General features: G+C 41.1%; 1 protein-coding gene across 8 annotated transcripts in view; it reads right to left on the minus strand.

Annotated features, from left to right (window-relative positions):
- The window catches only part of ALG9 (ALG9 alpha-1,2-mannosyltransferase), an 89,153-nt gene that overhangs the window by 22,494 nt on the left and 41,775 nt on the right, over nucleotides 1–24,884 (minus strand). For all 8 annotated transcript variants that reach the window (XM_002822457.6, XM_003777885.4, XM_054525058.2 and 5 more), the window contains one exon: nucleotides 5,036–5,166. In XM_002822457.6, the coding sequence (XP_002822503.3) occupies nucleotides 5,036–5,166 (131 nt within the window). The remainder of the gene's footprint in view (nucleotides 1–5,035; nucleotides 5,167–24,884) is intronic.

Below are 24,884 nucleotides of genomic sequence, written 5' to 3' on the forward strand. Positions count from 1 at the left end.
TGAACAACCCGATTAAAAAATGCCCAAAGACTTAACAAACACCTCACTGAAGAAGATACTCAGATGGCAAATAAGCATATGAAAAGATGCTCTGCATCATATTAGAGAAATGTAAATTAAAACAACAATGAAATACGACTACACACCCATTAGAATGGCCAAAATTCAAAACACTGATAATCCCAAATGGCTGCAAGGATGTGGAGCAACAAGAACTCATTCATTCATTGCTGGTAGGAATGCAAAATGATACAGCCACTTTGGAAGACAATCTGGCAGCTTCTTGCAAAACTGAACAGACTCTTACCATACAATCCAGCAATCATACGCCTTGGTATTACCCAAAGGAGTTGAAAATGTATGTCCACACAAAAACCTGCACAGGGATGTTTATAGCCGCTTTATTAATAATTGCTGTTACGGGCTGTTTGTGACCCCTCAAAATTCATATGTTGAAGTCTAATCACTCACCTATGTGATGGTATTTGGAGGTGGGCCTTTGGGAGGGAATTAGGTCAAAAGAGTGGAGCACTCAGCAATGGGATTAATGTCCTTACAAGAAGAGGCTAGAGAGCTAGCTTGTCTTCTTGCAGCCATGTGAGGATACAAGTCAGCTGTCTGCACCCAGAAAGATGGCCTTTACCAGAACTTGACTATACTGGCACCGTGATCTTGGTCTTCCAGCCTTCAAAACTGTGAGAAGTAAATGTTTGTTGTTTAAGCCACCCAGTTTATGGTCATTTGTTATAGCAGTCTGAACTAAGACCAATGTCAAAACTTCAAAGCAACCAAAGATGTCCTTCAGTAGGTGAATAAACTGTGGCACATCCAGACAATGGAATATTATTCAGAGTTCAAAAGAAATAAGCTATTAAGCCATGAAAAGACTCAGAAGAAACTTAAATGCAGCTTGCTAAGTGAAAGAACTCAATATGAAAAGCCTATATACTGTATGATTCAAGCTATATGACATTCTGGAAAAGGCAAAACTATGAAGACAGTATAAAGATTAGTGGTTGTCCGGGAATGTAGTGGGGGAGAATACAGCATGGAGGTAGAGCAGAGTTTTGGAGCAGTGAAACTATTTCATATGAAACGGTAATGGGAGACACATGACATTATATGCCATAGAACTGTATAACACCAAGAGTGAACCCTAATGTAAATTGTGGGCTTTGGATGATAATGATGTGTCAATGTAGGTTCATCCATTGCTTTTTTTGTTGCTGTTGTTGTTGCTGCTGTTTTGAGGCAAGGTCTCGCTCTGTCGCCCAGGTTGGAGTTGGAGTGCAGTGCTGCGATCTTGGCTCACTGCGACCTCCGCCTCCCAAGTTCAAGCAATTCTCATGTCTCAGCCTCCTGTGTAGCTGGGACTATAGGTGCTCACCACCATAGCCAGTTAATTTTTTTTGTATTTTTAGTAGAGACAGGGTTTCGCTATGTTGGCCAGGCTGGTTTCGAACTCCTGGCCCCAAGTGATCCACCTGCCTCGGCCTCCCAAAGTGCCGGGATTACAGGTGTGAGCTACCGTGCCTGGCCACACTAAAAATTTTTTTTAAAAAGATAAAAAATCTCTAGTTATCACTTTTCCTGACACCCACCACCAGATATAGCCCTATTTCCCTGCTTCCCTGTATAGCAAAACTCTTTCAAAAGACTTGTCCATATTTGCTACACCAATTCTTCTACTATTCTCACTTCAACCTTTCTAATCAATCTCCAGTCCCTACACCTTCACCCACTTCACCCAAATTGCCTTTACCAGTTGCCAAATCTAATGGACAGTTGTTATTCTTCATTTTACTTGATTTATCAACAGCTTCTGACACAGGTGACCACTCCTTCCTCCTGAAAACATTTTCTTGCCTTAGCTTCAAGGGTACTCTCCTCTCCTGGGTTTCCTACTACTTTACTGATGATCGCCCTCGGTCACCTTTGCTGCTTCCTCCTCTTCTCCCTGATCTCTACACACTGGAGTTTCCCTGGCCTCATCTCATCCCTAACTTCATTCTCTCCTTTGGTGATCTCATCCAGTCTCATGTTTTCAAAAAATATCATCTAAATGCCAATAGTTCTAAATGAGTCTGAGTCTCTAGCTCAGACTTCCCCCTTGAACTCTAGACCGTATATCTAGCTGCCTGTTCAATAATTCTATTTGCCTGGCAACTGACCAGTTAAGTTTGCCTGATATCAAACTTAACAAAGCTTATCTCTCACTGTACCCCTAAAACTGTAAAACCTGTTCTACTTGCAGTCTCTCCCATCTCAGTTAATAGCAATTTCATTTTTCCAGTTGCTTGGATCAAAATCCCTAGGATCATCTTTGACTCCTTTCTTTCACACCTCAAATTCAGTGCATTTCTCTATATCCTCAGCATAACCACCACTCACTATCTCCATTGCCCTCTCCCTGATCTGAAGAACTCTTATCTCTCGCCTGGCCTATTGCAATAGTGGCCTAACTGGTATCCCTGCTTCTATTCTTACTTACTACTATTTATTCTCAGCACAGAACTGAAAATGATCCTTTTAAAATAAAAGTTATATCAAGTCTCTGCTCAAAACCCTACAGTGGCTCCCCATTTAATTGAGAGTAAAGGCCTTTCAATAGCCTACAAAACTCTTTATAACCTGCACTCTCACCCCTACTGCACTCTGACCACACCACCTGCTATTCTTCACTCTTGCTCAGCTCCAGCCTCACTGGCCTCCTGTTTCTTCCTTATGCCACAGCCTTTCACTAGCTGTTCCCTCAGATGTCCACATGGTTAATGCCCTTACATCTCTCAAGTCTTTGTTTGAATATCATCTTTTCATTGAGGCTGACTCTGACCACCCTAGCTCAAAGTGTAACCCCCAGCTCTAGTGGAACTCTCAATGCTCCTCTTAACCCAATACATTTTTTTCCTTGCATTTATCATCCTCTAATATACTATATAACTTATTTTCTTGTATATTATTATGTCTTCCCTACCCACCTCCAAACAATAAGCTTCACTAGGAGAAAGATCTTTGTTTTATTCACTATATGTCCAAATCACCTAGAACATTGCAGGCTCTCAAAAAATATTTGTTAAGGGCCGGGTGTGGTGGCTTACGCCTGTAATCCTAGCACTTTGGGGCCGAGGTCGTGCTACTGCACTCCAGACTGGGAGAAAGAGTGAGACCCCATCTCAAAAAAAAAAAAAAAATTTTGTTAAGGCTGGGCGCCATGGGTCATCCCAGCACTTTGGGAGGCTGAGGTGGGTGGATAGCTTGAGCTTACAAGTTCAAAACCAGCTTGGGCAATATGGCAAAACCCCGTCTCTACAAAAAATACAAAAATTAGCTGGGTGTGGTGGCAGGTGCCTTGGGAAGCTGAAGTGGGAGGATTGCTTGAGCCCAGGAGGTAGAGGTTACAGTGAGCTGAGATTGTGCCACTGCACTCCAGCGTCGCAACAGAGTGAGACTATCTCAAAAAAATTTTTGTTACTGTTGTTAAGAAGCACTATTTCCCATTATGTAGAAATGGCACTCCTAGAAATTATGTATCAGATACTTGAGGTAATGGCTTCAGGCTACAAAAAGACTTACAAGATGAGAGTGTGGCTCAAGAGCCTACATTTGAGAATCACTCAAGAACTCAGGTGCCTCTTGACTGCCCTCCTCTCCCCAACCGCCCCTTCCTTGCCAGTTATTACCTATAAAGTCACTGGAGAGACTCAGTCTAAAAGCACAACGACCTGCCTGGGCTCCTGCAGCTCACCAAACTCAGTTTTGGCCTCACTTCTATGACCAAGCTAGTGACCTGGTATCCAGGTCAGCATCTCAGCTTTCCTGCTAGTCCAGCTTTAATTGAACTCACTCAGAACAACTGGATTCTTGCTTACTCGTGAAGAACCAGCCTTATACCTCAGTTTCAGTAATTAGGGACCCATGCCTTTCTCTCCATATTTCATTTCCTGTCTTAGTATCCTGATCAATATTCTGTTTCCTCAGGCTTACACCTAGTACCTGTGCTTACTTCATCTTTCTGGAGTCCTGTCCTGGGCCTGGGCCCAGTCCGTTTCTGAGCCCCAGACCTGACTCTCAGGACCAGGTCCTCTGTCTTTTGCTTCCTTCCAGACCTCCTGGCTCCTGGGCTCTGCTCACCAGGCCTCCCTGGATCTCCTTAACTCCAACTGTCTGTTTACCTGGACCTCTGCCCTCAGACACCTTGACCCCTCCAACTCCTCTTCCCCATTACTCCCTTATCTGAATGCCTGATCCCCTCTTATCATTAATTCTGAGAACTTTCTGAAGAGCGAGTCAAGCCCTGGTCCATTTGGTCTCTCTATTTAAGACTGAATAAGGCCTATCTCAGCCCTGGCTGAGCCTTGAGCCTGAAAATAATGAACATGAACTTCTAGTTCCTCAAAGGGCATAGTCAATCTTCCTAACAGTGTCAAAATGCTCTCAGTTAAGATAGCTGAAGTTGGTTGCCAAAAATAATCAGTGTCAAACACTTGTGCTTTCTTCAGCAGACCTATCTGCTTTACTTGGATCCTTTCACTTGGGCGAAACCAGAATATACTTTGCATTCTGGTGCCTCAAAAAAGAAATCTTTTAGATTTCTCAGGAAACTGGGCCCAAATAAAAAGAAAATGATGGGCCGGGCATGGTGACTCATGCCTGTAATCCCAGCACTTTGGGAGACCAAGGCGGGTGGACCACCTGAGGTCAGGAGTTGGGAGACCAGCCTGGCCAACATGGCAAAACCCTGTCTCTCTACCAAAAATACAAAAATTAGCTGGGCATGGTGGTATGCGCCTGTAATCCCAGCTACTTGGGAGGCTGAGGCAGAAGAATCATTTGAACCTGGGAGTCAGAGGTTGTGGGGAGTTGAGATCACGCCAGCCTGGGCAACAGAGTGAGACTTCATTACACACACACACACACACACACACACACACAGACAGCTACTAGAGTCAACCCAGGACTGGAAGTTATATAATCCTAGAATCCAATTTTTACCCATACTAGCCCTGGAATATCCCATAGGATTAAAGCCACATACCTAGAAGCATCAAGGAATGGTCTATAGGCCAAGCTGATCCATTCTTCTTTATTGGATGAATATTTTGGCTCCCGGGGTGTTTCTCTCATGGTGTCCAAATCCACTAAATAATGGCATTTACTGATATCAATCTGAAATGGAGAAAGGTCAACTCTTCATTAGTAATTTTGAAGGTCCCTTCAGGGTAGAGAACAGCAATTGCAACCCTAAAAATTCACAGAGCTTTGGAGGAACAAACATCCAAGTCTTCAGACAATGTTGCCTGTGCTCTCTCCACTCAGATAAGAGTATTCAGGCTCTAGTGGGGGAGAGGCACACTCATTCAGCCATAGGTAAGCTTTGGCTGGTCTGATTCTAGGTTGAGTTCTTAAGTCCTTGTAGTCCCATAAACACTTCCAAAGCCACAGTCTCCCTCTGGAAAACCTATCTTCTTCTGCTCACTACTGCTCTCTTCCAGTCCATCACCTCTTACTCCACAGACTCAAAGGGCATGACTAAACACAGATGCTAATGTGTGAGAAGGTCTGCCTCTCCTGACAGCCATGGGAGGTTACACTACAACTCACAACGGTACAGAAATATCGTGCATATCATCTCCTTCAAATATTCAACAGAATTGACAGAGACATTGGAACAGCTCCTGCAGCAAAAGTTTAGTAAAAGTGAGATAACAGAACTCTGCTTTTGTTAATACTATGTATTATATTAATATTGTATATTAACAAAAACAGAGTCAGCCAGTTGCTGATAACATGGATACCTCAGAATATTGTAGATGCTCAAAGGAAAATATTAAAATATTTCATTTAAAACTATGCTGAGCCAGGTCCAGTGACTCTCGCCTGTAGTCCCAGCACTTTGTGAGGCCAAGGTGTGCAGATCGTTTGAACCCAGGAGTTCAAGACTAGCCTGAGCAACATGGCGAAACCCCATCTCTATAAAAAATACAAAAATTAGCTAGGTGTGGTGGCACATATCTGTAGTTCCAGCTACTCAGGAGGCTGAGGTGGGAGGATCACTTGAGCCCCAGAGGTCAAGGCTGCAGTGAGCCAAGATCATGCCACTGCATTCCAGCCTGGGCAAAAGAGAGACCTGCTTCAAAAAAATATTTTTAAAACAATTAAAACCAAAAAAGAGTCCTCTTAGGTTGTTAAATGTCAGCTAAAATAAAGACTATTTGAAACATGTACAGATATGCAGCAAATATCACACTTGACGTTGTAGGACTAAAAGCTTTTCCTCTGGGATCCAGAATAAGTCAAGGCTGCTTGCTATCCCTACTCTGTTCAACACTGTATCAGAGGATCTAGTCAGTAGGGTAAGACTAGAAAAAGAAACACAGGGCAGAAGAAACAGAAAGGGAGAAACAAAACTCATTCATCACAATGATATAATTGGTCCAAAAGACTCTACAAATACATTTTGGAATTATTAAGAGAGTTTAGCAAAATTTAGACTTACAGGATGTCAATCAATGTCATATGTTCCATAGCAATAAACAAAATGAAATTTTATAAAAATACAATTTACAAGCATTTGAAAATGTTTACCTTAGAATAAATCTAATAAAAGATGAAAGTGCTCCATAAAAAAGTATAGAATCTTATTGGCCGGGCACGGTGACTCACGCCAGTAATCCCAGCACTTTGGGAGGCCCAGGTGGACAGATCACCTGAGGTCAGGAGTTCGAGATCAGCCTGGCCAACATGGGGAAACCCCATCTCTACCAAAAATACAGAAATTAGCTGGGGGTGGTGGTACAGGCCTGTAATCCCAGCTACTTGGGAGGCTGAGGCAGGAGAATTGTTTGAACTTGGGAGGCGGAGGTTGCAGTGAGCCGAGATTACGCCACTGCACTCCAGCCTGGGCAACAGAGTAAGACTCTGTCTCAAAAAAAAAAAAAAAGGATAGAATTTTATTGACAAACGCCCATCAACGGATAGATTCATGTGGTATATCCATATCATTAAAATGTGGTATATATCCATACAATAGAACAGTGCTCAGCCATAACAAGGAATGAAGTTCTGATACAGCCTATGCCACGGATAAACCTTAAAAATATTGCTGTGACTGAAAAAGGCCAGGCACCAAAGGCCACATATATATGATTCCACTTATATGAAATGTTCATATTAGGCAAATCCTCCAAGACAGAAAGCAGAGGTTACTATGTACTGGGGAGTGGCTGCTTAATGGATATCTAATGGGTATGGGTTTTTTTTGGGGGGGGCATAATAAAAATCTTCTAAACTTGGATACTGGTGAGAGTTGTACATTATAAATGTACTAAAAGCCATTGAATTGCATGCTTTAAAATGATTAAAATTGTAAATTTTGTGTTGTGCATATTTTACAACTAAAAAACATTAAAATGGTGAATTTTATTTCAAATAATTTTTTTGATACACAATAAAGTAGACCTTATTAATGAAGTGATATATTTTATTCCTAGACAAAAACCTTACTATTATAAATATGTCAATTCTAAACAAATTGATTGATAAATTAAATATAATCTCAATCAAAATCCTAACAGACTTTTTTGAAACTCAACAAGCGGATTCTAAAATGTGTATGGAAAGGCAGAAAGACAAGAATAGCCAAGGCACTCTTAAAAAAGAAGAACAGGCTGGGCGTGGTAGCTTACACCTGTAATCCTAGTACCTTGGGAGGCCAAAGTGGGAAGATAGCTTGAGGTCAAGAATTTGAGATGAGCCTAGGCAAGACAGTGAGACTCTGTTTCCACAAAAATTTAAAAATTAGCCAGGCATGGTGGTGTGCACCAATAGTCCCAGCTACTCAGGAGATTGAGGCAGGAAAATTGCTTGAGCCCAGGAGGTTGAGACAGCAGTAAGCTATGATCATGCCACTGCATTCCAGCCTGGGTGACACAGCAAGACCTCATCTCTAAAAAGAAAAACAACAACAGCAAGGTGAGGGCTTAGTTACTGTAAAGCTATAGAAATTAATACAGTAGGCCATGTGCAGTGGCTTACGCCTGTAATCCTAGCACTTTGGGAGGCCGAGGCAGGTGGATCACCTGAGGTCAGGAGTTTGAGACCAGCCTGGCCAACATGGTGAAACCCCATCTCTACTAAAAATATAAAAATTAGCCAGGCGTGGTGGTGGGCGTCTGTAGTCCCAGCTACTCAGGAGGCTGAGGCAGGAAAATTCTTTGAACCTGGGAGGCGGTGGCTGCAGTGAGCCAAGATTGCACCACTGCACTCCAGCCTGGTGACAGAGCAAGACTCTGTCTCAAAAAAAAAAAAAAAAAAAAAAAAAGAAATTAATACAGTGAGGAATAGATCAACAGACCAATGAAATAGAACAAAGAGCCTAGATCAGATGCAGGTACATGCAGACCCTTATTTATGACAGAAGTAACACCTCGAAGAAGCAGACTGTCTTTTCACCAACTGGTGCTAGGACAACTGGATATCCCTTAGGGGAAAAATGAAATTGAATCTTAACCTCACTCCACATGCAAAAATCAACTTTAGATGGATTATAGGCCTAAAAATGAAAGGATAAAGCTCTTGAAATATAATATAAAAGAATATCTTCAAGATCTTGGGTAAAAGAGTTTGTAGATAAAGCATTAATTATAAAAAAGAATGACAGATACATTTGACTATATTAAAGTTGAGAATACCTTTTCATCAAAAGACACATTAAGGCCAGGCGCAGTGGCTCACGCCTGTAATCCCAGCACTTTTGGAGGCTGAGGTGGGAGGATCACTTGAGGCCAGGAGTTCAAGACCAGCCTGAGCAAAATAGTGAGACCCCATCTCTACAAAAAAGTTAAAAAATTAGCTGGGCATGGTGGTGCACACCTGTGGTCCTAACTACTTGGGAGGCTGGGGCAGGAAGACTGCTTGAACCCAGGAGGTAGAGGTTGCAGTGAGTCAAAAAACATTAAGAATTAAAAAAACGCAGAATGAGAGAAGATATATGTAATACATTTAACCATCAAGGATTCATATCTAGAATATATATAACTCCTGCTAATCAACAAGACAAAGACAAACCACCGAAAAGAAAAACAGGCAAGTGACTTAGGTACTTCATAAGAATAAACTGAAATGGCCAAAACAAGTGAAAATGCGTTCAACCTCATTAGTAACCAGCAAATGCAAATGAAAACCACAATAAAAAAATTACAGTATCAAGGGTTGGCCAGAATGTGGAGCAACAATTATACATTACTGGCAGGAAATTAAGTTGGTAAGAATTCTTTAGAAAACTATTTGGCAAAATCTACTAAAATTGAACATATGTATTTCCTATGATCTAACAATTCTACCCCTAGTTATTAGATTGAAGCACATGAAATTATTATTTGATGTTTGAGCCACAAAAATGGTAATTTCATATGGTTCAACCTAATGTATATCCAACAGAAATGCCTGCACCGAAAGAAAAGTTCAAGAATGTTCAAAGTGGTGTTATTTGTAGTAATCCAGATTGGAAACAAAAACACCCGTCAACAGTAAAATAATAAATAAATTGTGGTAAAGTCATACAATGAAATATTAATAAGAGAGAACAAACTACAGGCAATAACATGTGTGATTATTACAAACAAAATGTTGAGTGAAAGGATAAAGACACAAAAGGATAAATGCAGTATGATTTGGGCAAAATGAACCTAAGTCATTTAGGGACACATGTAAAAGTCATAAATCTAAAGAGAAAAGCAAGAAAATCATTACCACAGGAGTCAGGAGACGCCCTCAGAACAGGGGTGTGAGTAGGTGATCAAAAGGAATTCTGGGGGAGCTCCTGGGTGCTGGCAATGTTCTATTATTTGACCTGGGTTACACAGACACTTTCTCTATTATTATTACTACTAATTTACTGTACAAATACTTTACACACATTTAGGCTTATAGATTATACATTACTAGAAGGTTTTTTAGAAGTGCATACAAGAACAAGTTGGTCATCTCTGGCTTACAGTGAACTCTGTTCTTCCCCAACCTCCACCTTACAGAAATGTTCTCATTCTCTCCCAGCATTATTTATATGTAAAAAAGACTTCAGTCTCACATCTGTCTCTACATATGGCCTATTCCTCCAGGGGAGAGAAAGCACACTGAGAATTGACGTCAGACCCAATTCCATTCCACATAACTCTCTAAAAATGATCCTTTGCATAAACAATTCAGGAAGTAGCCTTTTTGGTCTGAACACCCACTCTGTATCTCCCAAGGATTATAAGAACATGAAACAAGTTTTTAAAAGCTTTACAAGTGCCATGCCTCTGTAAGCAAACAGAACCAGCAAGAGACAGAGACACTGAGGGTCTTATGTTTAGACTTCTTTTGGTTAGGGAGCCCTCAGTATGACATTTTAATATTTGACCTCAACGTGGCTTTAATCTGGCCAGGCACACTACAGGTCTGGTTATCTAGATTTGGTGTCAGGTACAAGGCCTACCAGGGATGTGGGTGGTAACTAATTAATATGCAACTGTATCAGTCAGATTAGGCTTCACTTATCATATCATCCCTAAGCAAATTCCATTTAAAATAAAGGTCTTAGAAAGATATCAAGGCCCAATCTGAGCAACATAGTGACAGCTCATCTCTACAAAAAATTTTTTTTTAAAAATTGGCTCAGCGTGGTGGCTCGCACTTGTAGTCCTAGCTACTTGGGAGTCTGAGGTGGGAGGATCGCCTGAGGCCAAGAGTTCGAGGCTACAGTGAGCTATGATTGTGCCACTGCACTCCAGCCCAGGAAACAGAGCAAGACCCTGTCTCTAAAACTAAAAAAAAGAAAGACATCGAAGCAAAATCATATTAATCAAGAGGATAATCCATTAGAAAAACTTTTAACCTCTTTTTCACCATCTCCGGGAAGCAGCTGATGAACAACTCAAACACACAAGGACAAAGGCCTCCAGCAGAAAATGATTAGGTATGATCAAGGGCAGGTTCTTCATTCAAGAACAACTAAGGTTATTAGAAAAGGAGTTCAAAGTCAGCCGGCCTAGATTCAGGCCTGGGTTCTACCACAAACTGGCTGAGTGACTCACAATCTTTTTTCTTATACCTCATTTTCTTCTTCTGATAATAAAGATAATACCATTTACCTCAAAGAGTTATAATGAGGATTAAATGAGATGATTCATTTAAATAAAACTGGTAAACTGTAAAGGACTATAAAAATAGCTGGAATATCAGAAGGAATCCTTGACCAGCTCTATGAAATGTGAGTATTTAGCTGGTAGAAACAATCCCTGGAACATTAGAGCCCATTAAAATAAATTATCTTTGTTTCAACCTAGGTTAGCGTCTATTATCAATTCAAGTTAAACCCAACATATAGGACAGAAGGATTACAATGTTAACCATTCACAGTCCCCAATTAGCAATGCACTAGCAGTATCCACCAAATGATATCAAAATAAATCTTCTTGGTTTTAGGTTACATTTTCTTGCCTCTTCACAATTTAGTAGTTTTGATTGGTTGTTGGGCACTATGATTTTACACTTTTGGGTACTGAATTTGTTGAATTTGAAGGGTGATACAATTTGTCCTGACAGGCAATAAAATTGTTTGCAGATCAAAAAGCAAAAAAGGAATCTTCTAGGCATCCTCAAAGCATTTATTAAGTATCTATTTGGTGAATACTAGAGTATATAAAATTACATATAAGTCATAACATGTCCTTGTTCTTTTCTTTTGCTCACTGCAGCCTCAACCCCCTGGGTTCACGTGATCTTTCCAAGTAGTTGGCACTATGGGCATGTGCCACCATGCCTAGTTAATTTTTTTTTTTTATTTTTTGTAGAGACGGGGGTCTTGCTATGTTGCCTAGGCTGGTCTTGAACTTATGGCCTCAAGCAATCTTCCTACCTCAGCTTCCCAAAGTGCTAGGATAACAGGCATGAGCCATCATGTCCAGCTGGCCATTCTTTCTTTCTTTCTTTTGGAGACAGGGTCTCAATCTGTTGCCCAAGCTGGAGTACGATGATGTGATCATAACTCACTGCAGCCTCAACCTCTCAAGCTCAAGTGATCTTCCCAGCTCAGCTTCCCAAGTAGCTGGGACCACAGGCATGTGCCACCATGCCTGGCTAATTTTTAAATTTTTTAAAATAGAGACAAGGTTTCACTAACTTTTCGAGGTTGGTCTTGAATTCCTGGTTTCCAGTGATTCCTCCCGCCTTGGCCTCCAAAAGTTCTGGGTTACAGGCATGAGCAACCACACCCAGCCCCAGGTCATTCTTAAACTTATAATTTAGGTAAGGAAATGACATTAGCATATATGAAATGCAGAAAGCGTTATTAAAAATTCAGAGTTTAGAGAGGATGAGATCACTGGAGGCTACAGTAGTTGAAAAGACTTCCTAAAGCTGGTAATAAAAGTTAAAGAGAAAACAGAGGGAAAAAGGCAGAAAGGAGCATGGTTGACAGGGGGAAGAGGAAGAATATCTACCTGTCCCAAAAGGTGTCTGTTGAGAAACAAAACGAGATCGAGACAGTCTGAGGACTGATAATGGAGGATCCAAAGGAAGAGAATCTGGATTTTATGCATCAGGAATCTATTCTAGGTTTTTCAGCCAATGAGTAAGATGATAAAAAACAGGGTCTTAGAAAGAGAGGCCTATACTAGCTATGCTGCGGAGGATGAGGCAAGAAAGTGTTGGAGGAAAAAGCTGAAGTAAACACTCTAGTTACTACTGTAATATCCAGTTGTGAAGTGATAATGCCTTCTGATATTTCTTTCTTTCTAGACAGGGACTCACTCAGTCACCTGGGCTGGAGTGTAGTAGTGCAAATCACAACTCACTGCAGTCTGTGAGCCAAGATCGCGCCACTGCACTCCAGGCTGGGAGACAGAGTGAGACTCTGACTCAAAAAAAAATCAAAAACAAAACTCACTGCAGTCTCAACCTCCCCAGGCTCAAGTGATCCTACTACCTCAGCCTCCTAAGTAGCTGGGACAACAGGTGCACAACACCACACCTGGCTAATTTTTTTTTGTATTTTGTAGAGTTGGGGTTTCACCATGTTGCCCAGGCTGCTCTCAAACTCCTGGGCTTAAGTGATCCACCTGCCTCTACATCACCTTCTGATATTTCTATGGCAGTGGAAATGAAGAAAGAAGAAAGGACAAATTTCACTTGTATTTCTCTTTTTTTTTTTTTTTGAGACAGATTTGCTCTGTCGCCCAGGCTGGAGTGCAGTGGCGCGGTCTCGGCTCACTGCAACCTCCACCTCGCAGGTTCAAGCGATTCTCCCCTGCCTCAGCCTCCTGAGTAGCTGGGATTACAGGGGCCCGCCACCACGGCTGGCTAATTTTTATATTTTTAGTAGAGACGGGATTTCACCATGTTGATCAGGCTGGTCTCAAACTCCTGACCTCAGGTGATCCGCCCACTTCAGCCTCCCAAAGTGCTGGGATTTCAGGCGTGAGCCACCACACCTGGCCCTCACTTCTATTTCAAATGAAATCAGTGACACCAAGATTTCTAATTCAGTGAACTGAGGCTGCAGTAAAGGATAGGTTTGGGTGACACTGAGGAAAAATGATAACTTGTGTCTTACACCTAATGAGGTGGGAAGAAGCATGGTGTATTCAAGTACAGTCATGCCGTCACCTAACGAGGGAGACAGGTTTTGAGAAATGTGTCTTAGATGATTTCATCATTATGTGAACATCATAGAGTGTTTTGACACAGACCTAGACAGTATAGCCTATGACACACCTAGGCTGTATGGTGTAGCCATAATAATCTTGTGGGGCCACCATCAAATACGCAGTCTGCCCTAGATCAAAGTGTCACTGAGCAGCACACAACTGTAACTGAAAGAAGACCAGTATGACTAAAATACTGAGTTAGAGAACTGTTTTCTGTTCCTACTCGTGGAACACTCCCTGTTGTCCCCTCAAAAACTCCTACTCATCCTTCAGATTTCAGCTAAAAATGATTTCCTTAAGAAAGACTTCACTGACCTCTTAAACTAGGACAGGTCCTAAATTACATGCTCTCATAGCAACCAGTACTTCTCAAAACATTTTACAATTATATTCTATTAATTAATTGGGAAATTCATTGTAAGCTCCATAAAATCTGGGGCTGTGTCTATCTCATTCATTCTTCTATGCCAAAAACCTAGCACAGTACAAAACATACAGTAAGTCCTAACTAAATGTCTACTTAACAAATATATGTAAGAATGCATGAAAAAAAAAGGGAGAGGAAGTGAAGGAGGGAAGAAAAGGTGAAAGAGTAGAAGAGACACAAGAAACAAACAGAGAGGGCCAAGGACCACAGATAAAGCTGAGAAGACGCCCGTAGCACGGGGCAGAAGAAAGAAGTGGAAGAAGCCAAGGATGGAGAGAACCAGAAGACAGGACACAGAAGAATCAAAGAAGTACACAGTTTTGAAAATCTGGGTGGAGAGTAGATTTCAAATGCTACAGAAACGCTATGAGGAGCTGAAGACTGAGAAAAGGCAACAGGAGGAATGGGTTCAATGGTAGTATCAACTAATTTTATCACAGTTTAGAATGCCATGTGGGGACAAGGAAAGAACTAATAGTCCAACCTCCTATTCTCAGTGACCTTCTCTGCTGTCTATCCAGCTGCCTGAGCCAAAGCCCCACAAGTCCTAAGACAGGAAGGATGTGAAGTTGCATTCAATCATCTATCAGCTGGAAATGACAATGACGCAAGTAGCTGTAAAAATAGAGATCTCTGGCAAGGGCCAACATGAGGTTCAGGGAACATCACAGAGAAACCATCTCCACACAGAAGACAGATCTTATTTCTCAAATGTCACTGAAAATCCTCTGGTAAACAACTGTCATCATGAATCCTCTAAGAGTCCAAGGGGATAATGTGAAAGATCAATCTAAATCAACTGCCCTGTAAACTCTTAGGCAAGTGGGAGGATTAAAGCTGAAAAAACTATTTAGACAGTTTGCCCACAGCTAAGTAAAATTTGGTCATAACTGAGGCTATCCAACAGCCGCAATGGCTGACATATGTTATTAATTTAATACTTAGCTTTTAAGCAGCATTCAGAATGTCTTCCTTCCAAACACATAATAAATTCTGATTCATCACATCTCCTCAAATCCCTCTGTGAGCAACTGTAGCAAGGCCCAAGCCTTCTTATAGCTGAACCTTATAAGCTCTGTGAAGGCAAGAACTGAATCTGTCTTTATCAGCACAATAAACCTGGTGCCTGGTAGAGTACCTGGCATATCTCAGGCTGTCAAAAAGTATTTGTGGAAGGAAATAACGGCGACCAGCCACACCAGGATGCTGGACAACTTCCAACACCATGCTGTTCAAAACTATGACCAGCTAATTTGTAAGTGCCAAGAATTTCTTCCCCTAGCTTCTAGCCCCTGGAGGACAATCTATTTCCTCCATAATATCATATAATAAAGATCACATCATATTATAATAAATCTACTGAACAAAATCAAGGTGCTGGTGTCTGGTAAGGGCCTTCTTACTGTGCCATCAAAATATATGACTCCATTCAGATCTATGAATGTGTTCCTGCTATTGGGAAAGTGATTAGAGAATCCAAAAGAAATAAACAGAAGAATCACACTTAAGAGCAACTGTCTTAGTCCACTCTGGGTTGCTATAACAGAATATCTGAGACAGGATAATTTATAAAGAACAGAAATTTACTTCCTTACATTTCTGGAGGCTGATGAGTACAAAATTAAGGTGCTGGCATGTAGTAAGGGCCTTCTTACTGTGCCATCTCATGGCAGAAGGCAGCACATGGCAGAAGGGCAAAGACAGGGCAAGAGACAGCAAGAAGGGGATGAACTCATCCTTGTATAAGGCACTAACTCTTGAGATAAACCACTCCTGCGATAATGGCATTAATGTATTCATGAGGGCAGAGCTCCCATGACCCAAACACCTTCCATTAGGTCCCACCTCCCAACACTGACACATTAGGGATCAAGTTCCCAATACATGAACTTTGGAGGACACAAACCATAGCATTAACTCAAATTCCAAATTGGTATTTTTTGCCTTTCTCAATTCACATACAAGATGTTAAGAGATAATCAAGTCCAGTTCTGCAACCTTCCAGAACTTTCTGCATGTAAAGAAGTTCTAAGATGTCTTTTGACTCCATTTTAGCCACAACTTTTTTACTATAAAAAATACAAACGTAGGGCCAGGTATTGTGGCTCACACCTGTAACCCTTTGGGAAGCTAAGGTAGGAGGATCACTTAAGGCCAGGGGTTCAAGACCAGCCTGGGAACATAGTGAGACACTGTCTCCGAACACACACACACACTAGCCAGGTATGGTGGTGTGCACCTGTAATCCTCATTACTTGGGAGGCTGAGGTGGTAGGATTGCTTGATATCAGGAATTTGAAACTGTAGTGAGCTATGATTGCACCACTGCACTCCAGCCTGGGCAACAGAGCGAGACCTTGTCTCTAAAAATAAAATCTTTAAAAAAGTAAAAAGAAATCCTATTGCATATGCTCTACATATTTGAAAATGGATTATCAGTATTTTTTTCCTATAAGGTCCTACTTTCATGCTCAATATTTGTACAAGATCAAGTGGGCTTTTCCCCTTCTGCTCCACGGGAGGCTTCTGTCCTCCTTGAGCTCACCTTAACACACCTGCATTACTGTTTGACAGGTGTACTGCCCCAGTCAAACATCCTACTTGGCACTGTCCCCAGAGCAGCACCAAGAGCCAGAGCCCCTTGGGGATCATCCCCAACCCTTGGGGCCTCCCGCTTATTCTACATTTCTCATGTCTCTCCACCATGCCAGACTACAATCAAGCTCGACAGGGTCTTCTTTTCCCAATGACTCCGCCAAGCCCATTCCCTTGGCTGTGGTTTTGCTGGATCATAGGTAGGAACAGTGGGAATCTGTTCTTACAGAAATGGTCCATTCATGTGTGTCACTAATGAGATGACAAAGCATTTGGCTAAGAGTCATAGTGACTTCTGCTATTTACCCAGGATTCTTTGAATTTCTTCACTTTGACATTCAGAGCACCGGGCAGAAATCACATTGCATTAATACCCACTTGTGGGACTTCGAGATAGATACAGGTTATATCAGCAAGCACCCACAAAACAAACATTGGAAGTGGCCAATGCTCCAAAATGACAGCAATAGAAAAGCAGACTATAATAATGCTCTGCGCTGGGCCCAGTGGCTCACACCTGTAACCCCAGCACTTTGGGAGGCCAAGATGGGCAGATCACTTGAGCCCAGGAGTTCGAGTCCAATATGGGCATCAGGGTGAAAGCCTGTCTCTACAAAAAATACAAAAATTAGCCAGACATGGTGGCATGTGCCTGTAGTTCCAGCTACTTGAGAGGCTGAGGCAGGTGGATCACTTAAGCCTGGGAGGTCAAGGTTGCAGTGAGCTGTGTTTGCACCACTGCACTCCAGTCTGGGTGACAAAGAACTCAGTCTCAAAGAAAAAAAAAAGGCTAGGTGCTGTGGCTCACATTTGTAATTATAACATTTTGGGAGGCCACAGCGGGCAGACTGCTTGAGCCTAGGAGTTCAAGACCAACCTGAGCAAAACAGTGAGACCTCATCTCTACAAAAAATATAAAAATTAGCTGGGTGTGGTGGGTGCACCTGTGATCCCAGCTACTCAGGAGGGCGAGGTGGGAGAATCACCTGAGCCCAGGAAGTTGAGACTGCAGTGAGCCATGATCATGCCACTGCACTCCAGCCTGGGTGATAGTGCAACAACCTGTCTCCAAAAAAATGAACAGTGGCTCACGCCTGCAACCCCAGCACTTTGGGAGGCTGAGGTGGGTGGATTACCTGAAGTTGGGAGTTCAAGACCAGCCTGACCAACATGGAAAAACCCCGTCTCTACTAAAAATACAAAAAATTAGCCAGGCACGGTGTTGCATTCCTGTAATCCTAGCTACTCGGGAGGCTGAGGCAGAAGAATCGCTTGAACCCGGGAGGCAGAGGTTGCGGTGAGCCGAGATCACACCATTGCCTCCAGCCTGGGCAACAAAAGCAAAACTCCGTCTCAAAAAAAAAAAAAAAAAAAAAAAGAAGCTCTGTATCTTCTGCCTCCGACTAAGTGCTCTTTTTATTTAAATCTAGCTAATATTTTCATTTGCATCAGGAAATAGGACCGCTGAATACTCTGCCTCTAGCTCTGTGATTTAGGGAAATAACCTAGGCTCAGAGATTTTACCACCTTTCCAAAAGGTTTGGAGCGCAAACCACTAAGATCCTTCTCAACTCTAGAGAAAGCAATTTCTCAACTCTAGAGAAAGCAATTGTAGAGAAAGCAATTTCCTCACAATTGCAAATATACTCCCCTTTGCTGATTCTACTCTTCTCTAAACTACTGCTGCTCATCATCACATACATTTCCATATTAAAAGCCCTGTGCTGGAGGTAACAAATATACAGGATTTGCTTTTACACTGCCAAGTCTTGAGCAATTAGAAAGTCTACGTCTTGCTTCTAGTACTGAACACAGTTAAGAAACGTGTCACAAATGGCAAAGGCAAAATAAGATCATTCAATTCTCTCAATTTGTTGATGTCAAGGAGCTATTTAAAGCCAATGTTAAATATGGAAAGGTTACAGAAATTTTGTGGGCTTACGTGCCTGAAAAATTCTGAATTTTTACAGTGCTTCTTCATCTCTAAGTGCTTTATCAATATAAAAAGTCTGATTTGGGAACAGGTCACATATCTTATCTACAGAGCCCAGATCACCACACAGATCTATCCTGAAGTTAGGTGATGGCAAATAAAGAAAGCTCCAATGGTTGTTTCCCTTCCCACTGTTCACATTCCACATCACCAATCAATTGTGGCACTCTTCCACTGAGCCTGGATTCAATGTCATCATGCTCTTTCATCCCAGGCTCCAGTAAGCCACTACCAATTGATGAGAGGTGTTATGTGAATTTCAACTATTTGTCCCCCTTGTGAAATCAGTACATAAGGGTGAACACCCAGGATGGTGGTACTGCAACTCAGTGAAGCCCAACTGGATGATATCTCTTAGTTCTCAACAACATATCTCAAAATAAACAAACTACTTTATACAAAAATGCAGATTTAGAAATCTGAGAAATCATGGGAGATCGCTTGATTTCTTTTGTTTTACAATAACAAATTCTGGGTTTCTTTCATAAATCGGACTTTTAAAATATCCGTGTATATAAAATATTTTAAGAATGCATCTATGATATAGAATGAAATTCATTAGTATTTATGACTAAAGTCACTATCACTGCCACCATTAAGAAAGTCCTGTTAAGTACTAAATTAGGAAACAAAAGAAAAATCACACAAATTTTAGAGAATTTCTACTTTAGAGTTAAGTCGACATATATACAAATAGTCACCATTTTTGTCAAAAATCTCCATTTTTTTCTTTACGGGTTGTATATTGTTATTACAGTTTAAAAGGGGACCAGAGGAAGACAAATACATGGATAGATATCTTCCCTTTAGGAGCTTCCAACTTATGATGGACAATATCAGATGTATAAACTTTAAGTGGCATTCAGCCAATAGAATAAAGCCACTATACCAAAGCATAAGTAAAAAGTAATGGGAAGTTAATTTTCAATTATCCAGAGTTGGCAAAACATGCTTATAAAATCTTTTCCTTAATAATTTCTGTGCTTAATCAGTTAGCTTGCATTATCAGTTCCTGCTATATACTTTACAATCTAAGAAGAGGGAATGTCTTTTTAAACGCAAACCTTTTCACAGTTATTTTTGTCACCCATTCAGAAGAATATAAATTCAATAGATAAAGTTCTACCCAGGTTAATATTTGCATCAACCTATGAAATTTTATTAAGTTGCATGAGGAAGGCCTGGCTCCCAGGCTTTGAATTAGTTTCCATAAATGACCCTGAACAGAGAATTCAGAAACATCTGTGTGAAACAGACCTATTATAGCTAAAAGAAAAGTATTCCATCTTCCTGCAACATATCAAACTTGATAGGAAACCAGTTAGGACACAAATCTGCCAAATACGAACCTCTGTCAATTTACATTAGAAACAAACGACAGGAGAAAGCTAGACATGATCCCTGTTCTCCACGTGCGTGTAACCTGGTACTCTTACTGGAATATAAACAACCTTGAAAAATGGTAGTGCTTGAGTCCTAATTGGTCCAAATTTCTACTATTAACAAGGTTTGGGGAGGCCTCTCTTTAGTTCAAAAAGACTAAATGAAGGGCTATTTGATTATTTCACTTAAATTTTTAAAAATCACCTGCTGTGTATAATCCCTATGCCAGGCATTGTGAAGGTTTGAAAGATTAATGACAAACATGAACCCTTGTCTTTAAACAAATGTAAAATTTGCCAGAGAACACTGTCACATACATAAATATGGGAGAACAATGAAACAGAGAAGAAATGAGAAATGCTTCTGCTCAATTAACTAAAATCTAGAAACCTCAAGCCATTTAATTTCCCCCAAATATTCAATGTTCTTTCATACTTCAGGCCTTTGCATAAGCTGTTCCTTCTGACTGGAATGTCAATTTCCCCTTCCTCTGCCAGAAAATTCTTAATCAGCCTCTAAGACTCAACTCCTATGCTACCTCTTACGTGAGGCTGAAGTATGAAGAGTTTTCTCACCTTCTCTATGCACATTATGGCACTCAGTACACTGTTTAATAATATTTTGTTTCTTCTACTAGACTCTGAGGGCAAGACTTATGTCCTTTTCTAAATTCACCTTTAGGTTTATCAAAATAATATATACAGCTGGGCGTGGTGGCTCACACCTGTAATCCCAGCACTTTGGGAGGCCAAGGTGGGTGGATCACCTGAGGTCAAGAGTTTGAGACCAGCCTGACCAACATGGAGAAACGCTGTCTCTACTAAAAATACACAATTAGCCAGGCGTGGTGGCGCATGCCTTCATGAAATCCCAGCTACTCAGGAGGCTGAGGCAGGAGAATCACTTGAACCCAGGAGGCGGAGGTTGCGGTGAGCCGAGATCGCACCACTGCACTCCAGCCTGGGCAACAAGAGCAAAACTCCGTCTCAATAATAATAATAATAATAATAATAATAATAATAATAATATGCAGCCAGGCGCAGTGGCTCATGCCTGTAATCACAACACTTTGGGAGGTCAAGGTGGGAGGATCACTTCAGTCTAGGAGTTTGAGACCAGCCTGGGCAACATTGCCAGATCCTGTCTCTACAAAAAATAAAAAATTAGCTGGGTATGGTGGTGCAGGTCCATAGTCCCAGCTACTTGTGAGGCTGAGGTGGGAGGATTGTTTGAGTCAGGGAGGTCGAGGCTGCAGTGAGCTGTGACTGTACCACTGCACTCAGCCTGGATGACAAAATAAATAATATATCCAGAGTTAAAAAAAAAAAAAAAAAAAACTTAGTACAAGAAGCTTATTATGAAAAACAGCAGTACCCTCCTTATTCCCCAGTCCAACTTCCCAGAGACAACCACTCAACTCTTCCAGCTTTTTCTCCTGGTAGGTTTTTTTTTTTTTTTTCAGACGGAGTCTCACTCTGTCACCCAGAATGGAGTGCAGTGGCACTATCTTGGGTTCAAACAATCCTTACCTCTCCTGGTAGCTTTTGATTTTTCAATTATCAAATAGTAACATACACTAACTTCTTTTGGTACCTGATATATCTTGGTATGAATCTTTCCTCATTCATCATTTCAGGGACACTCTGCAGGCTCTTGCAATCTGAAAACTGATATCCTTCAGTTCTGGGGATAGTCTCACATGATTCCTTTGGCAATCTCCTCTCCTCTGTCTCATCTGTTTTCTCTTTCTGGATCGCCTATTAGCTAAATTCTGGATTCTGATTTTATTGTTCTTTTTCTATTTTCTATCTCTTTGTTTTTGATTTGTTTTGTATTATTATAATCTGGAAGATTTCTTCAACCTTATCTTCTATAATCATTCTACTGACTTTAAAAATCTCCTTTATTTTTAATTTCTAGCAGCTCTTATTTCCTGATTGTTCTCTTTTAAAAGCACAAATAATATGAAGAGCATATGTTTTTGTTTTATGAACCCCAAATTTTTCATCTATCAGGAAATATTTCTGCTTCCTACATTGTTTCTGTTTCTTTCAATTCCTTCTTTTCCCCATAATTCTGCCTTTTTTTCTTATAAGGGACTTTTCTTAAATGACAGGAGATTGGCGGGCACAGTGGCTCACGCCTGTAGTCCCAGCACTTTGGGAGGCTGAGGCGGGCGGAGCAACTGAGGTAAGGAGTTTGAGACCAGCCTGACCAACATGGAGAAATTCTGTCTCTACTAAAAATACAAAATTAGCCAGGTGGGGTGGCGCATGCCTGTAATCCCAGCTCCTCAGAAGGCTGAGGCAGGAGAATCACATGAACCCGGTAGTGGGAGGTTGCAGTGGGCTGAGATGGGCAACAAGAGTGAAAGTCTCAAAAAAAAGACAGGAGATTATGCTTTCTGTCACCTATTTTCAGCACATAGAGACAATAAAAAGTTGGATGAATGGCTGAATCAACCAACGAACGAAAAGAGTAAGAAACATTTAACAGTGATTAAGAACAAAAAAGATGCCCAGGCACGGTGGCTCACACCTATAATCCCAGCACTTTGGGAGGCCAAGGTAGGTGGATCACATGAGGTCAGGAGTTCGAGACCAGCCTGGCCAACATGGTGAAACCCTGTCTCTACTAAAAATACAAAAAATTAGCCAGGCATGGTGGCACACACCTGTAATCCCAGCTACTTGGTAGCTGAGGCACAAGAATCTCTTGAACCAGGGAGGTGGAGGTTGCAGTGAGCTGAGATTATGCCACTGCACTCTGGCCTGGGTGACAGACAGAGACCCTGTCTCAAAAAAAAAAGGTGCCTAAAGATAAGAGATGAGTCTGGATGTGGTGGCTCACGTTTGTAATCCCAGCACTTTGGGAGGCTGAGGCGGGCAGATAGCCTGAGGTCAGGCGTTTGAGACCAGTCTGGCTAACATGGTGAAACCCTGTCTCTACTAAAAACACAAAAAAATTGGCCAGGCGTGGTGGTGTGCACCTGTAATCCCAGCTAGTCACTCGGGAGGCTGAGGCAGGGAAATTGCTTGAACCAGAGAGATGGAGGTTGCAGTGAGCCAAGACTGCGCCATTGCACTCTAGCCTGGGTGACAGAGCAAGACTCCGTCAAAAAAAAGGAGATGAACATGATTGTGCTGATAATATTTATACATCATTGTCTTCTTGAGCCAGTGATTCAAAACTGTTGGAATTACGCTGCCAATGGATAGTCTTGAGCATGCTTACAGGACAGACAAGGCTTTCTGTCCAAACCCCAACAACCGGAAAATTAACTTTATTTAAATTTGTATTTAATTCCTTAACTCACTTCTGCCTGGGACAGTTTAATAACCTACTTGCCTTATGCACTGCGGCATCCTCTTTAGTCCTGGGTTTCTAAAAAAAGCGTTCCTTGGAGCTTGTAAATCGGTAAACCACATCTATTTTTTTGAAGTAATCAAGATATAATTTGTGGAAAGAGTATCAAAGATAGTATTAAATATGACTAAAATGACTTAAGAAGAGGCCTGAAGGCAAAGAGGGAAAAATTACTTGATAGAAAACTTATCTTCCAATTTTGAGTTCAAAGTCCTTATGTTCAAGGAAGAGAAACTCGAAGTCGACTGAAAACACACTGAATGTTACTCAAGTCCACCACAGATCTTCTCGGTAGGGGTATCAAAGATTTCACAGTGACAGCCCCCATTATGGTTATTTTTTTTTCCATGATGAAATTAAAACGTTATTTATTACAAAAAAAATCTTAAAAAATCACTTACAGTCCTCCCACCCAAAGAAAATCACCATCAGCCTGTTAGTGTATACACCAGAACTTCTCTGCAGATATTGATTTTTCTTTACAAAATCTGGATCACACTATACATATTGTTTTACTGTGACTATTTTTAGCTTGAGAGTCCTCAGTTTATATCCCTGAAAACACCAACTGTCTACTGCCCCATAGGTCTAAAAGCTAAAGTAACATGACTTGAATTACAACCAGACAGAATAAATTTATTCTCTCAATTTTATAAATATCTCACACTGCAAAATCTGAGATCATAACCACATCATCTACAATTCAAAAATCAAAAGACTGGATTTAAATCTGCCTTAAAGTATAACCAAAGAGCCCATTTTTTTTGTTTCTTCAGATTTAATCATTCTTTCTTGCATCAAAAATAACAAAATTGTAGGGTGACATTAACACATGATCATGAAACAAAAATGTGTTTCATTTCATTAGTCACAGGCTACATATCAACCAGCTGTCGAAGCTAAAAATATGCCTTAATTTAAAACTTTGTAAAACACAAGCATTTAAGACTCATTTTGAAAGAAATGTGACTTCTTTCTGTTTCAACCCACTAGAAGCTTTAGAGAAGAACAAATAAGCACCTCTAAACCAAAACAGAAAAAGGTAGCAGCGGGGGAATTCAAGCCAATTTATCCATCATCAATATCACATTGTTTACATCTTATCAACAAGCGTATGTTAAGGATAACAATTTAATACCACTCCAGATGTAAACAAAACTACACATTCTCAAAGGAAATAGAAGGCCTGAAACAGAGGTTGAGATCCCAATAATAAAAGGTGTGTATTTTGTCGGGGGAGGAGTGAGCTAAGGAGAGCTGGGTAGTAATAAATATTGTCACAGCTTTTCCTCATCAGCTGTAACAGAAACTTTGTCAGGGTTGCAGTCTTCAGTGACATCATCTCGACTCTCAAACACCAGCATCACACTCTTGGAGCAGGACACAGCACAGAATAAGCCTCTAACAGTACTCATCTCTTCCAGGACAGAAG

The sequence above is a fragment of the Pongo abelii genome, chromosome 9, assembly GCF_028885655.2.
Source record: "Pongo abelii isolate AG06213 chromosome 9, NHGRI_mPonAbe1-v2.0_pri, whole genome shotgun sequence".
Lineage (NCBI taxonomy): Eukaryota > Metazoa > Chordata > Mammalia > Primates > Hominidae > Pongo > Pongo abelii.